General features: G+C 36.7%; 1 protein-coding gene and 2 long non-coding RNA genes across 3 annotated transcripts; all 3 read right to left on the bottom strand.

Annotated features, from left to right (window-relative positions):
* Nucleotides 1–597: 597 nt before the first annotated feature.
* On the bottom strand, nt 598–3,893 carry LOC117341958. The gene is made up of 3 exons (XR_004535721.1): nt 3,665–3,893; nt 1,490–1,609; nt 598–735 (listed from the first exon to the last, which is right to left on the bottom strand). It is a non-coding gene; the product is annotated as an uncharacterized LOC117341958 (long non-coding RNA).
* Nucleotides 3,894–4,154: 261 nt separating this feature from the next.
* LOC117341956 (NF-kappa-B-activating protein-like) lies at nt 4,155–14,394 on the bottom strand. Its single transcript, XM_033903844.1, has 9 exons — nt 14,296–14,394; nt 10,571–11,236; nt 10,243–10,326; nt 9,162–9,259; nt 8,824–8,896; nt 7,803–7,918; nt 7,527–7,608; nt 4,876–5,025; nt 4,155–4,543 (listed from the first exon to the last, which is right to left on the bottom strand). Exons 2-9 carry the CDS (start codon nt 11,221–11,223, stop codon nt 4,375–4,377), a joined length of 1,425 nt encoding a protein of 474 aa, XP_033759735.1. The 5' UTR covers nt 11,224–11,236; nt 14,296–14,394; the 3' UTR covers nt 4,155–4,374.
* LOC117341957 lies at nt 5,443–7,497 on the bottom strand. Its single transcript, XR_004535720.1, has 2 exons — nt 6,427–7,497; nt 5,443–6,349 (listed from the first exon to the last, which is right to left on the bottom strand). It is a non-coding gene; the product is annotated as an uncharacterized LOC117341957 (long non-coding RNA).
* Nucleotides 14,395–14,401: the final 7 nt, after the last annotated feature.

Genomic DNA, 14,401 nt, shown 5'->3' with positions numbered 1-14,401 from the left:
CTCGTTAGTCTATAGAGAGCTGTATACAGTAAACATTTGTCTATAGTCAATATATCATCTCGTTAGTCTATATAGACTTGTATACAGTAAACACCTGTCTGTAATGTCAATATATCATCTCGTTAGTCTATATAGACCTGTATACAGTAAACACCTGTCTGTAATGTCAATATATCATCTCGTTAGTCTATAGAGACCTGTATACAGTAAACATTTGTCTATAGTCAATATATCATCTCGTTAGTCTATATAGACCTGTATACAGTAAACACCTGTCTACAATGTCAATATATCATCTCGTTAGTCTATATAGACCTGTATACAGTAAACACCTGTCTGTAATGTCAATATATCATCTCTTTAGTCTATATAGACCTGTATACAGTAAACACCTGTCTGTAATGTCAATATATCATCTCGTTAGTCTATATAGACCTGTACACAGTAAACACCTGTCTGTAATGTCAATATATCATCTCGTTAGTCTATATAGACCTGTATACAGTAAACACCTGTCTGTAATGTCAATATATCATCTCGTTAGTCTATATATAGACCTGTATACAGTAAACACCTGTCTATAATGTCAATATATCATCTCGTTAGTCTATATAGACCTGTATACAGTAAACACCTGTCTATAGTCAATATATCATCTCGTTAGTCTATATAGACCTGTATTCAGTAAACACCTGTCTGTAATGTCAATATATCATCTCGTTAGTCTATATAGACCTGTAAACATCTGTCTATAATGTCAATATATCATCTCGTTAGTCTATATAGACCTGTATACAGTAAACATCTGTCTATAATGTCAATATATCATCTCGTTAGTCTATATAGACCTGTATACAGTAAACACCTGTCTATAATATCAATATATCATCTCGTTAGTCTATATAGACCTGTATACAGTAAACACCTGTCTATAGTCAATACATCATCTCGTTAGTCTATATAGACATGTATACAGTAAACACCTGTCTGTAATGTCAATATATCATCTTGTTAGTCTATATAGACCTGTATTCAGTAAACACCTGTCTATAATGTCAATACATCATCTCGTTAGTCTATATAGAACAGTATACAGTAAACACCTGTCTATAGTCAATATATCATCTCGTTAGTCTATATAGACATGTATACAGTAAACACCTGTCTGTAATGTCAATATATCATCTTGTTAGTCTATATAGACCTGTATACAGTAAACACCTGTCTATAGTCAATAGTTTATATAGACCTGTATACAATAAACACCTTTCTATAATGTCAATATATCATCTCGTTAGTCTATATAGACCTGTATACAGTAAACACCTGTCTATAATGTCAATATATCATCTCGTTAGTCTATATAGACCTGTATACAGTAAACACCTGTCTGTAATGTCAATATATCATCTCGTTAGTCTATATAGACCTGTATACAGTAAACACCTGTCTGTAATGTCAATATATCATCTCGTTAGTCTATATAGACCTGTATACAGTAAACACCTGTCTGTAATGTCAATATATCATCTCGTTAGTCTATATAGACCTGTTTACAGTAAACACCTGTCTGTAATGTCAATATATCATCTCGTTAGTCTATATAGACCTGTTTACAGTAAACACCTGTCTGTAATGTCAATATATCATCTCGTTAGTCTATATTTAAGCATTGAACTGTTACCAAATGGTAGTATACAGTCGATATGAATACAATTTGGGTGACAGATAAATAGAATGTCGCCCGTTAGGGCGACATGAAATATTTATCTGTCACCCAAATTGTATTAATATCGACTGTATACTACCATTTGGTAACAGTTCAATGCTTATATTTACATTCATAATTTTATTTTATTTACTGTAGCTTAAGACGCGTTTAAATTTGCCGCTTCTCCTATCACTGACGTCATCAAGTTCAAATACCGGAACAGCCGAAATTTCCAGAAGGAATAATATAGTCCCTCATGTCGTTAACAATAGCAATCACATGAAATGTTTTTTGCACAATTTGGCTTTATATTATATTTTATAAAAGTTTGTAGATATCTTCAAATTGTTCACAATTGCATAATTTCTGATTGTTTAAAAATAAAGCCGTTTTTCGGCGCATGATATACGGTTAAAATTTAGAAGTGATGCGGCGTTGAATGGGTACTGCACAGGACAGACTCGATTCCTCGAAACACTTATGTTTCTATCGACTGGATTTATGTTATTTTCAGAGGAACATCACCTCTTAAATTCTAAATGAACGTCGTCTTGACAGTAGGTTAAAACAATTCCAAGGATATTTCATTAGAAACAGAATCCAGTCTAACCGGTCACATCAGTGTCGCTAACTTAGCAGACGATGTTCAACTTCACAGGGGCTCGATTTTGGAGTAAGGTAGGCCTTTGACATCAGTGAATAACCACATAACTATAATTCAGTATGCATACACAACCAGAAACCATGTTGATACTGCCGATTTTTCGCAAGATGTTTTTTTTTTAAAATGCTGGACTTTAAATGTTGTCGTGTCTAGCATTTCTGACAATTCAACAACGAGCCCCTGTGTGACGACAGTGACAATTTGATTACTTCCTATAGATCAGGAATAGAGCTTATAATAATTTTGTGTCGAGTCGGTCGACTTCATTTTTTCTATTATTAAATTTTACTCTTATAACTTGCGTTACTTTTTTTGTGGTGGTTTACGTAGATAAATGCTAGCATTCGAAATCTCTCCTGGCCGAATGTAACTGGGGACCATTGTTTTGACCAGCAACACCTGGGGCTGTATCCCTACTCTGACCGAATCACTGTAAATTGTAGTATACACTCTGATGAATACAATTTGGTTTACAAACGACATATAGGCAAATGCAACACAGAATGTAAATATAGACCTGTATACAGTAAACACCTGTCTATAATGTCAATATATCATCTGGTTAGTCTATATAGACCTGTATACAGTATACACCTGTCTATAGTCAATATATCATCTTGTTAGTCTATATAGACCTGTACACAGTAAACACCTGTCTATAATGTCAATATATCATCTCGTTAGTCTATATAGACCTGTATACAGTAAACACCTGTCTATAGTCAATATATCATCTCGTTAGTCTATATAGACTTGTATACAGTAAACACCTGTCTGTAATGTCAATATATCATCTCGTTAGTCTATATAGACCTGTATACAGTAAACACCTGTCTATAATGTCAATATATCATCTCGTTAGTCTATATCGACCTGTAAACAGTAAACACCTGTCTATAATGTCAATATATCATCTCGTTAGTCTATATAGACCTGTATACAGTAAACACCTGTCTATAGTCAATATATCATCTCGTTAGTCTATATAGACTTGTATACAGTAAACACCTGTCTGTAATGTCAATATATCATCTCGTTAGTCTATATAGACCTGTATACAGTAAACACCTGTCTATAATGTCAATATATCATCTCGTTAGTCTATATAGACCTGTAAACAGTAAACACCTGTCTATAATGTCAATATATCATCTCGTTAGTCTATATAGACCTGTAAACAGTAAACACCTGTCTATAATGTCAATATATCATCCCGTTAGTCTATATAGACCTGTATACAGTAAACACCTGTCTATAGTCAATATATCATCTCGTTAGTCTATATAGACCTGTATACAGTAAACACCTGTCTATAATGTCAATATATCATCTCGTTAGTCTATATAGACCTGTATACAGTAAACACCTGTCTATAATGTCAATATATCATCTCGTTAGTCTATATAGACCTGTAAACAGTAAACACCTGTCTAAAATGTCAATACATCATCCCGTTAGTCTATATAGACCTGTATACAGTAAACACCTGTCTGTAATGTCAATATATCATCTCGTTAGTCTATATAGACCTGTATACAGTAAACAACTGTCTATAATGTCAATATATCATCTCGTTAGTCTATATAGACTCATATTGAGGTGGAGTCTCCTGTAACTGGCTGGTGGATTGTGATGTCTGTCACATGCTATTTAGAGCAGTGTTTGGTTGGAGCTGCAGCAGAATTTCCATGTATATCCCTATTACACACTATATATTAGGTTGTGTATTGGTATATCATACAAATTGTGATGAAGTGATAAAACCATAGCTTAGTCTGCAGTTACATATAAAACATTGTTTATTCTCAACAAAATTATATTACTGCATCAATAATGTACAACTATGTATGACTTTGTTGAATCTGTACAGTTCAAATGTTTTGCGATGATTTATTAAGTCAATATAATGTCTGGACAAGTCCTCATGTAAATCATCAGCCACCATAGGATGATTAGATTCCTCATCACAACAATGTCTTTCTCGCATAATAATTTAATATTAGTCCTTGTTTCCTGTCTTTTTTCGCACCATTTCCCTGAACTGTGACAGAATCTTTGTCTCGCGTTTTGAACGTTCTTCATGGTTAAATTTGGCTAGAGCTCTCTTCTCGTCCGCACTGTAAATCTGGTTCTCTTTACGTAGACGCACGGCCTCCATACGACGATGTCTGTAGAAATACAAGATATTTACAAATCAAGAAAAAAACATGATAACGGAACTATTCACCTTGGGGAGGATGTAACTTTATCAGATACAATTTGTATATAGACGTCAAATGTAGTTCAAATGCATGAACAAATTGTCAGAGGTTTTGTATACACTTTCTCTGCTTGTTCATAGTAATTCACGGTCATTTAGGATGCAATCGATTCACACATATTTATTCTTGAGAAATTTTTTTGAAAAGAAATATTCTTGAAAGCTTATTGAAAAATAAGGGTTTACAAAACAGTATGTTTACCTGTCAGAAAAATCTATCCATTTAAAACTACTACAAACCTGCTTCCACTCATAACATATCCGATATCCTCAAACGACACAATTTCATCACTAGTGAGACCAATTTCTCCTCTGCGTGGAATACGCTTGCCCTCCGCAATGTAAGCTGCCATGGCTGCACCTTCTCCTGGCAACAAGGCCTTACCATAGCTGGAAGTATTAAATCAAGTTTATATCACAACAGGGCCTTACCATAGCTGAAAGTATTAAATCAAATTTATATCACAAAAGGGCCTTACCATAGCTGGAAGTATTAAATCAAGTTTATATCACAACAGGGCCTTACCATAGCTGAAAGTATTAAATCAAATTTATATCACAACAGGGCCTTACCATAGCTGGAAGTATTAAATCAAGTTTATATCACAACAGGGCCTTATAACCATAGCTGGAAGTAAAATCAAGTTTATATCACAACAGGCCCTTACCATAGCTGGAAGTATTAAATCAAGTTTCAGTAGGACCTTTTAACTTCAAACTAGAACTATCGCCCAGGGCCCAACTCCTACCCCCTTGCCACCCATGATGTTATTTGTAGAATAATGAAATTAATTGCCCTGGATTTTCCTACAATAGAATCTGGGTCCATTAAAATAAACCCATTCCCCTAAAGAAAATCTTGTGAAAGTTCCTAATTTGCCACTGAAAATTCCCCATACAAAGGTCAATTTTTCAAGATTAAATATACTTGATGTGGAAAGTTGAATAAATAACAGAATGATGTCAGTACTAAATGAAATAAAAAAGAACATGAATTTGTTTGAATTTCACTTTCCTCTATTTTCCCAATTTCACATTTTGTTGCATAAAAAAATCCTAATTCAATGGACCCTGGACCCGGACGAAAAAACTGTATGGAAATTTGAATTCCTTATTGCAGTCTTGTAACACTGGGTCGGGGTAAATTTAGCTTTCAAAATGGGGAGGTAAATTCTACCTGTTATAGATAACGCACATCTACAATGTATAAGGATTATTGTTTCCATCACATTTATATGACAAATACCTATAGTAATGGGAAACCATTACAGAAGGGTATAAATAGAACACAAACATTTACATGTCAACTCAATCTCTACTAGTACAGTATGTAAATCTATCTATTTTACAACAAGTGTGAAATAAGTTATCAACTGATACTTATCACTCTAAATGTTGACCTCAATAGAAGTGTGTAAGGGACATGTTTGTGGTAGGAAACCAGAGTACCCAGGGAAAATCTGTCGGGACCAGCAGGTGAAACCTATAGGTCAAAGGTCAATGTCTGTGGTAGGAAACCAGAGTACCCAGGGAAAATCTGTCAGGACCAGCAGGTGAAACCTATAGGTCAAAGGTCAATGTCTGTGGTAGGAAACCAGAGTACCCAGGGAAAATCTGTCAGGACCAGCAGGTGAAACCTATAGGTCAAAGGTCAATGTCTGTGGTAGGAAACCAGAGTACCCAGGGAAAATCTGTCAGGACCAGCAGGTGAAACCTATAGGTCAAAGGTCAATGTCTGTGGTAGGAAACCAGAGTACCCAGGGAAAATCTGTCAGGACCAGCAGGTGAAACCTATAGGTCAAAGGTGAGTATGTTACCACAGTGCCACCCGACCACCCACATGGTGGTACTATTACTGTAAGTATCTGACCACCCACATTGTGGTTCTATTGCTGTGAGTATCTGACCACCCACATTGTGGTACTATGGCTGTGAGTATCTGACCACCCACATTGTGGTTCTATTACTGTGAGTATCTGACCACCCACATTGTGGTACTATTACTGTGAGTATCTGACCACCCACATTGTGGTACTATGGCTGTGAGTATCTGACCACCCACATTGTGGTTCTATTGCTGTGAGTATCTGACCACCCACATTGTGGTTCTATTGCTGTGAGTATCTGACCACCCACATTGTGGTTCTATTACTGTGAGTATCTGACCACCCACATTGTGGTTCTATTACTGTGAGTATCTGACCACCCACATTGTGGTACTATGGCTGTGAGTATCTGACCACCCACATTGTGGTACTATTACTGTGATTATCTGACCACCCACATTGTGGTTCTATTACTGTGAGTATCTGACCACCCACATTGTGGTTCTATTGCTGTGAGTATCTGACCACCCACATTGTGGTACTATGGCTGTGAGTATCTGACCACCCACATTGTGGTACTATTACTGTGAGTATCTGACCACCCACATTGTGGTACTATTACTGTGAGTATCTGACCACCCACATTGTGGTACTATTACTGTGAGTATCTGACCACCCACATTGTGGTACTATTACTGTGAGTATCTGACCACCAACATTGTGGTTCTATTACTGTGAGTATCTGACCACCCACATTGTGGTACTATTACTGTGAGTATCTGACCACCCACATTGTGGTACTATGGCTGTGAGTATCTGACCACCCACATTGTGGTACTATTACTGTGAGTATCTGACCACCCACATTGTGGTACTATTACTGTGAGTATCTGACCACCCACATTGTGGTACTATTACTGTGAGTATCTGACCACCCACATTGTGGTACTATTACTGTGAGTATCTGACCACCCACATGGTGGTAATATTGCTGTAGAGAACCTATTGGTCAACATTTCCTTCTACACAGTTACAGTTAAGAAAGTGATCCAAGATATAACTCACTCTAGTTGTTTGGTGACGGATGACTCCATGTGTTCAACAGGGCCAACAATATCCTCATCGCTACCTTCACCATCTTGCCTCTCTGTAAATATAAACTATTTATTTATCATCTGCCTAAACCTTAAACATCAGTTATATATATAAGATACACACTTTGTATCAGAATTCAAAGGTCAACATCACCATCACAATTTTGTCTAATTTATTCAATTAAAATGCAAATATCGTCATTTGTTTTTTCACCATGCCGTTATAACATTAGGTAAGGGCTCTCACTTTTCTTCTCCACCCAGACAATTTCCTCTTCGGAGCTCTCACTTTCCGATTCACTCTCACTTTGTTTAAACTTCTTCCTTGCTTTCTTAGCTTTCTTTTCCTTTTTGTACTTCTTACTGAAAAATCAAACATCATTTTCTGCATTGCAGCAATTCTTGCTATTAACTATTGAAGCACAAAAATGAGCAGTGAAATACTCCAGCCTTATTACTGAGCAGTGAAATACTCCAGCCTTATTACTGAGCAGTGAAATACTTCAGACTTATTACTGAGCAGTGAAATACTCCAGCCTTACTACTGAACAGTGAAGTAATCTAGCATTATTACTGAGCAGTGAAATACTCCAGCCTTACTACTGAACAGTGAAATACTCCAGCCTTACTACTGAGCAGTGAAATACTTCAGACTTATTACTGAACAGTGAAATAATCTAGCATTATAACTGAACAGTGAAATACTCTAGCCTTACTACTGAACAGTGAAGTAATCTAGCATTATAATTATAACTGAACAGTGAAATACTCCAGCCTTACTACTGAACAGTGAAATACTCCAGCCTTATTACTGAGCAGTGAAATAATCTAGCATTATAACTGAAAAGGCTTGGATTTTCGAAAAGGGTTGGGGGTGGGGTGGGGGGTGGGGGGTGGGGGGTGGGGTGGAGTAATTTAGGAATAATGTGAGTGCCATAGACGCAAGACAATTTTTTTTGGCGAGGGGTCTGGGGGCCAGGTTCCCCCCGGCGGCAAATGAAGATCCAGGATTTCCCCCCAAAAAAAGGGGAAAAGGGGGGGGGGGCGGGCAGCATTATAACTGAGCAGTAAAATAATCTATTACTGACTGAGCAGTGAAATACTCTAACCTTATACAACAGTGAAATACTCTAACCTTATACAACAGTCAAATACTCTAACCTTATACAACAGTCAAATACTCTAGCCTTATACAACAGTCAAATACTCTAGCCTTACAGAACAAAAATACATATCACACAATGATTTTTTTATCATTCATACTATACCTGTGCTTTTTGCTGCTTTTCTTCTTTTTCTTTTTACTGCTTTTCTTTTTATGTTTCCTTTTTTTCCTTTCTTCTGATAACAGAAATTTGAATAAAAATGACTTCAGAAATAACGAAACCAAGCACACCCTAAATTTCAAATATTATTCTATGAAGTTGTAATGTTTTACTGGTACAGGAAACTAAATTTCTGCTTTAATTTTTTTTTTTTATATTTTCAAAATAAAATCTGTCCATTTCCCCATACATGTACATATAAAGACATAGATGCACTGTGATGTGATTCTCTGTAAACAGCATTGTTCAACATATCCTGATGATAGATCAAACAGTTTTACCTTCTGAGTCAGAACTGTCACTTTCACTTAGAGATTCTGATTCTGTTTCTTGTTTATTTTTCTTATGTTTCTTCTTAATTTTGTTTTCCTCTTCAGACCTGTAATGATTAAGGCAATGTATATAATACAAATCTGCGGTTGTCTATTTATGACGGTACACCTGTGTAGTTCGTCAGTCAGATGGAAAGTCCCTATAGGACTGCCTGGCTCAGCTCTCCCTTCCTCACTCATATGGTCAGAATAAAAGTCTTGACAAGACTGGTTTGGCTCTCTTTCCCTGATAGGAATAGTTGTAGGTAGATTATGTAGGTTACTGCTAGAAATTATTATGTTAGGGGATAGAGTATAGTATAGTTTACAAGTCGCAGTCATACATGTATGTTTCATGTCAGTCATGTAGTAGTCAGTATTTAGACTAGGAACGAGTAATGTAGGTTTTTTAATACTGTGGCGATGTATGGGTAAGTCGAATATAGTAGCCCATGGCGGTGTATGGGTAAGTTGACTATAGTGGCCCATGGCGATGTATGGGTAAGTTGACTATAGTCGCCCATGGCGATGTATGGGTAAGTTGACTATAGTGGCCCATGGCGATGTATGGGTAAGTTGACTATAGTCGCCCATGGCGGTGTATGGGTAAGTTGACTATAGTGGCCCATGGCAATGTATGGGTAAGTTGACTATAGTCGCCCGCCGTTGTGTATGGGTAAGTTGACTATAGTCGCCTGTGGCGGTGTATGGGTAAGTTGACTATAGTCGCCTGTGGTTGTGTATGGGTAAGTCGACTATAGTCACCCGCTGTTTTGTGTGGGTAAGTCGACTTGAATCGCCCGTGGCGGTATATGGCTAAGTCGACTAATGGTGTCTGTGGCGGTGCAAAGCTAAGTCGACACTAGTCGCCTGCGGTGGTGTATGGGTTAGTCGACTATAGTCTATAAAAAAAGTCGACACTAGTCGCCTGCGGTGGTGTATGGGTTAGTCGACTATAGTCTATAAAAATATCTATTAAACGATTTGAACATATTCCCCAACACTTCCTCTGAATCTACTAAATGACTTAGAGATGTTCCCCAATACTTACTCTGAATCCATTAAATGACTTGGAGATGTTCCCCAGACTTCAGGAGCCCCACAAACACCTATGCGTTCCCTCTCACATCGTCTCCTGTAAAGAGAACCCATGAAATAACAAACAATAATCACATTATACACGTAATAACACAACTGAACGTTAAAAGTCCTTTCACCTAGGCTTCATCTTAAAAATAGCTTTTTGTGAATTTTATAATATGAATACATTATGCGTTTCTAAGGCTATGTAAATATTCTAATATCAATTATAATTATTCATATAGAATTAGATACTCCATTTTTTCACATTATACATATACATATTCCATCCATATTACCTGTCTAGAAATTCTGGTAATTGCTGATTGTTGGCCATCCTTCCTCCCTTCCCTTCATGTCCCCCATGACCTCCACTATGCCTTCCTCCACGACCTTGACCTCCAAACCGATTTTGCTGACCATTATGACCTCTATCATAGCCATTTTCATCAGGGGCTCCATTTCCCCATCTCCAATTAGGTGGTTTAGGGGTCTTGAAATCTGGTGACCTTGAATTTCTTCTATTTGGTGAATTTGATCTTGACCTCCTTGATGGTTTCTTGTATTCTGGAGACGTCCGTCTGGTTGGAGAATTAGACGGTGACCTTCTTCGTCTCCTTGTTGGTGATCTTGATCTCTGTCTGTAAGGAGATTTTCGTCTATAAGGTGACCTTGACTTCTTTCTCACAGGTGACCTTGACTTCTTTCTCGCAGGTGACCTTGACCTCCTTCTTACTGGTGACCTTGATCTTTTTCTTACTGGTGACCTTGACTGCCTTCTTACTGGTGACCTTGACTTTTGCTTATGACTATAGTCAGGTGAGTTTCTGCTATATTTTGATTGTTTCCGTGGAGGAGTTGAACTGCTGCTCCTCTGTCTGCGACGGCGGTCATCGATGCTGGACCCGGAGGAAGTTTCTGTGTCACTAGAACTCTCACTTCGGCGGGGCATTTTACAAGTATGTCTGTGAAAATAGATATATCTGGATTGTAAAATACTTTATATTGATGAAATAATGGATTTATCTTTTGGCATGGGACAGGCATATATATTGTTCTGTCCCGTTATACTTTTGTTCTAATGTAATGTGGAAATTTATGGGAGGGGGTAATTTACTCTTATAACGCAGAGTCCTTTTGATTGCTAAAATTCCCCCCACACGTATTATTCGGATATCAATTGGCTTAACCTCAAACTACAAATTGGTGGATTGATCGCCAAAATTAACCCCACACGTATATATAGTTTACATATCGAAATCGCAAAATTTACCTTGTTTACTTACATTTGTAAACATAATTTATTGGTAATTTTCAAAAATACAGGCTTTTCAATATCCAAGTTACATCAAATTGTGGAATTGTACTTTTATGTTGTGAAAAAGGAACTAAAATAATCAATAAAATTGCTGCTAACATATGCTCAATTTTTCTATCCCTTAAAAAAGGAATATGTATATTGTAACAAGACTGACATTGGTTATCATTAGTCTTCCACTAAAATTTGTCAGTCACTATATCTGTATAAAAGGAAAAATATGCAAGACAGGGACTCGATCAAACTACATTGTTATAAGTCCTTTGAACTCAAAACTAATTAGACCCAAATATCTATCCTCAAAAGTATTTTAATATCTGGTGTAGGGAATTCGTGAAGGACACAAATTTAGCAGCTCACTTGATGTTTTCTAAATATATTGCAACACGTTTAAACAGAGAAAAATTATAAAATCTCTGGAGATCTTATTTTTATCATAACTTCAAAGCTAGAAAATAATGGAGCTATAGCTAATATAACCATATCAGAAAATATTATCTTTTTTTTTTAATTACCTAAATTGATTCAAACATGTTAAGTTTTCGTACACCAAGAATTGTACAAAAGACTGGATAATTCAGCACCTTTCAATACAAATTGAGAGTTAAGATACAGAAGAGCCAAAAAATTAATCATCATTCAGCACTTTGTCCTTCTAAGACTTGTCAGTGCAATGCTGAAGGATTGAATTGTTGCATTTGATAACTAGGATAATTTTTTGTAATCTTTAATATTTTACGTATACCCTGCCACTATTCAAATGTCAGGATAAATAACTAAAATTTAATTACCGACAGACCTCTTATAATACAGATATGATCTATATTTGATAAACAATGCATTCAAATATGAAGTAACCAAGTTCCTTTGCTGTGACTTAATTACTAGTACTGTTTCCACAACAATAACGTTATGCTGATCGAGGCCACAGACAGATCTAAAAGAATTTGTATTTTCTCTGAACAGCATAATTCATTTGAATGCTTTTTACTTATTAGTTATTTGACTAGCATAAAGCGAGGGTTTATACGTATATGGACGGAATAAAACACCTAGATGGGACTAAATGGGTGTTCTGGGGTAAATAAATATCTCATTTATCCATATAATTTTATGTAAGGTAGGTGTTATGTAGCTGCGATAACGTAGCTCTAGACGACAGACGGACAATTTCTGACAGATGGTCGTCGTCAGAGCTACGATTCCTTCCCATTGCTCGTAATGTAGCAAAACAGTGAACCTCGAAAATGCTACAAATAGCGGATATCGTTTAATTTTGGAGTAATAGTTCGTATAATTAAACATTTCTAATACAATTTTGCAATGTATTGGCCTACCGTCTAATCTAGAAATCTTTAATTCGCATATTCTGATATCATACTGCTCGGAGTTGTCTCTGTGAACCGCCATGATACTTCTCGAAGAACTCTCGCGAGGATTCTAACCCAAATATGGAACCCGTGATCCATATATGGATGAAGCTACTACGATAAATAAATACATAATCAGAGATATATAACCACTCTTTTGTAACTCTTGTGAAGAAAGCGAATCTTACTTTGCGTAATTAAATAATTTCAGAATGAATTGACCTTCCTTACAGAGATATATTACTCCGAATCTGTTTTTCTGTTGAAATCTCGCGGAAACCTCATTAGCATCAATTTATTTTGATTTCCTTATAAGGAAATTGACCTTTACACTTGTATCAAAGATAGCGGTATGTTTGAACTGATATCTCCGGGTGTCTTGCTCGTTTTGGATTTTACTATTTATTGTCAAACATTTGAAGTAATGTGCAGGTTTAATTTGTTGCTTGAATATTCATAATAGATACCAGAATCATCAATTTACATGTGATTTTTTTATCTGAGAAAAATTTTACCACTGCTAATACTGCCCGATGTGAATCGCATCGGGGCTTGCTACACTATCGGCAATGGGAGGGACTTCATACCCTGCTGGAGAGCAGTGTAGGCAGGGTATGAATATTCGTTCTAGGTGTTATGTCACACCCGATTTTATTGTATTTGCTCCAAATTCTTAGCGACACCAAATTTAAACGGTGTCGGATAATTCCACGTTTTCATATAGTAGTGCGCTCTGGCCCTACATGTACGCCAGACATGGTGACAGGGCCAGAGAAAACTCGGGCTACAGTAGGCCTATATCGTGATAAAACAGGTACTAATAAGTCTAATTATCAACAGTTGCTATCTACATGCGGTCAGCCATGTATCTGCCTCTGTAACAGCCATAATCCAGGGCGTCAAGTAGATCCTTGAAAGTGTGAGTTTGACTCCCCAAAAACAAATTTGACTCTTGGGTTTGAAAGCACATGCATGTCTGTTTTGACCAGACACATGTCTGAGAAATAGTTATTCGACTTCTTAAACGGCTAAATCGCAAGGGTCAACTAGGTGCCCTGATAATTATTGGTAATCTCATATCCCATCACCTGATCGTTAGCTGAGTATTCACTAGGCCTACTCACTCATCCGTTCATATGATCTGATCGTCTACTGCAGTGCAGGTTTCATTTTTTTGGCAGTATCCACTATCGTCTCAGATTGTGTTCCTTTAACCACCTAACGTGGGATGAACTAAAGTTAAACTGGGAAGTGGGTAAATTCGATTACTGTTATGGTCATATATCAGTGCAATTTTGTGGGGATAAAAAGCTGCTTACAGTATCACTAAACGTACCTTCGACGACGGATACAGCGATTTCTTTTTGCCGGAAGTAATATGTCGATACTAAAATAAGAAACGATATCAGATAATCCGGATTTCACGAAGTCTCGTGGCGATA

Source organism: Pecten maximus, chromosome 14 (genome assembly GCF_902652985.1).
Source record: "Pecten maximus chromosome 14, xPecMax1.1, whole genome shotgun sequence".
In the NCBI taxonomy this organism is placed as follows: Eukaryota; Metazoa; Mollusca; class Bivalvia; order Pectinida; family Pectinidae; genus Pecten; species Pecten maximus.
The sequence above is the reverse complement of the archived record's forward strand: the minus strand, read 5'-3'. Positions and strand labels throughout refer to the sequence as shown.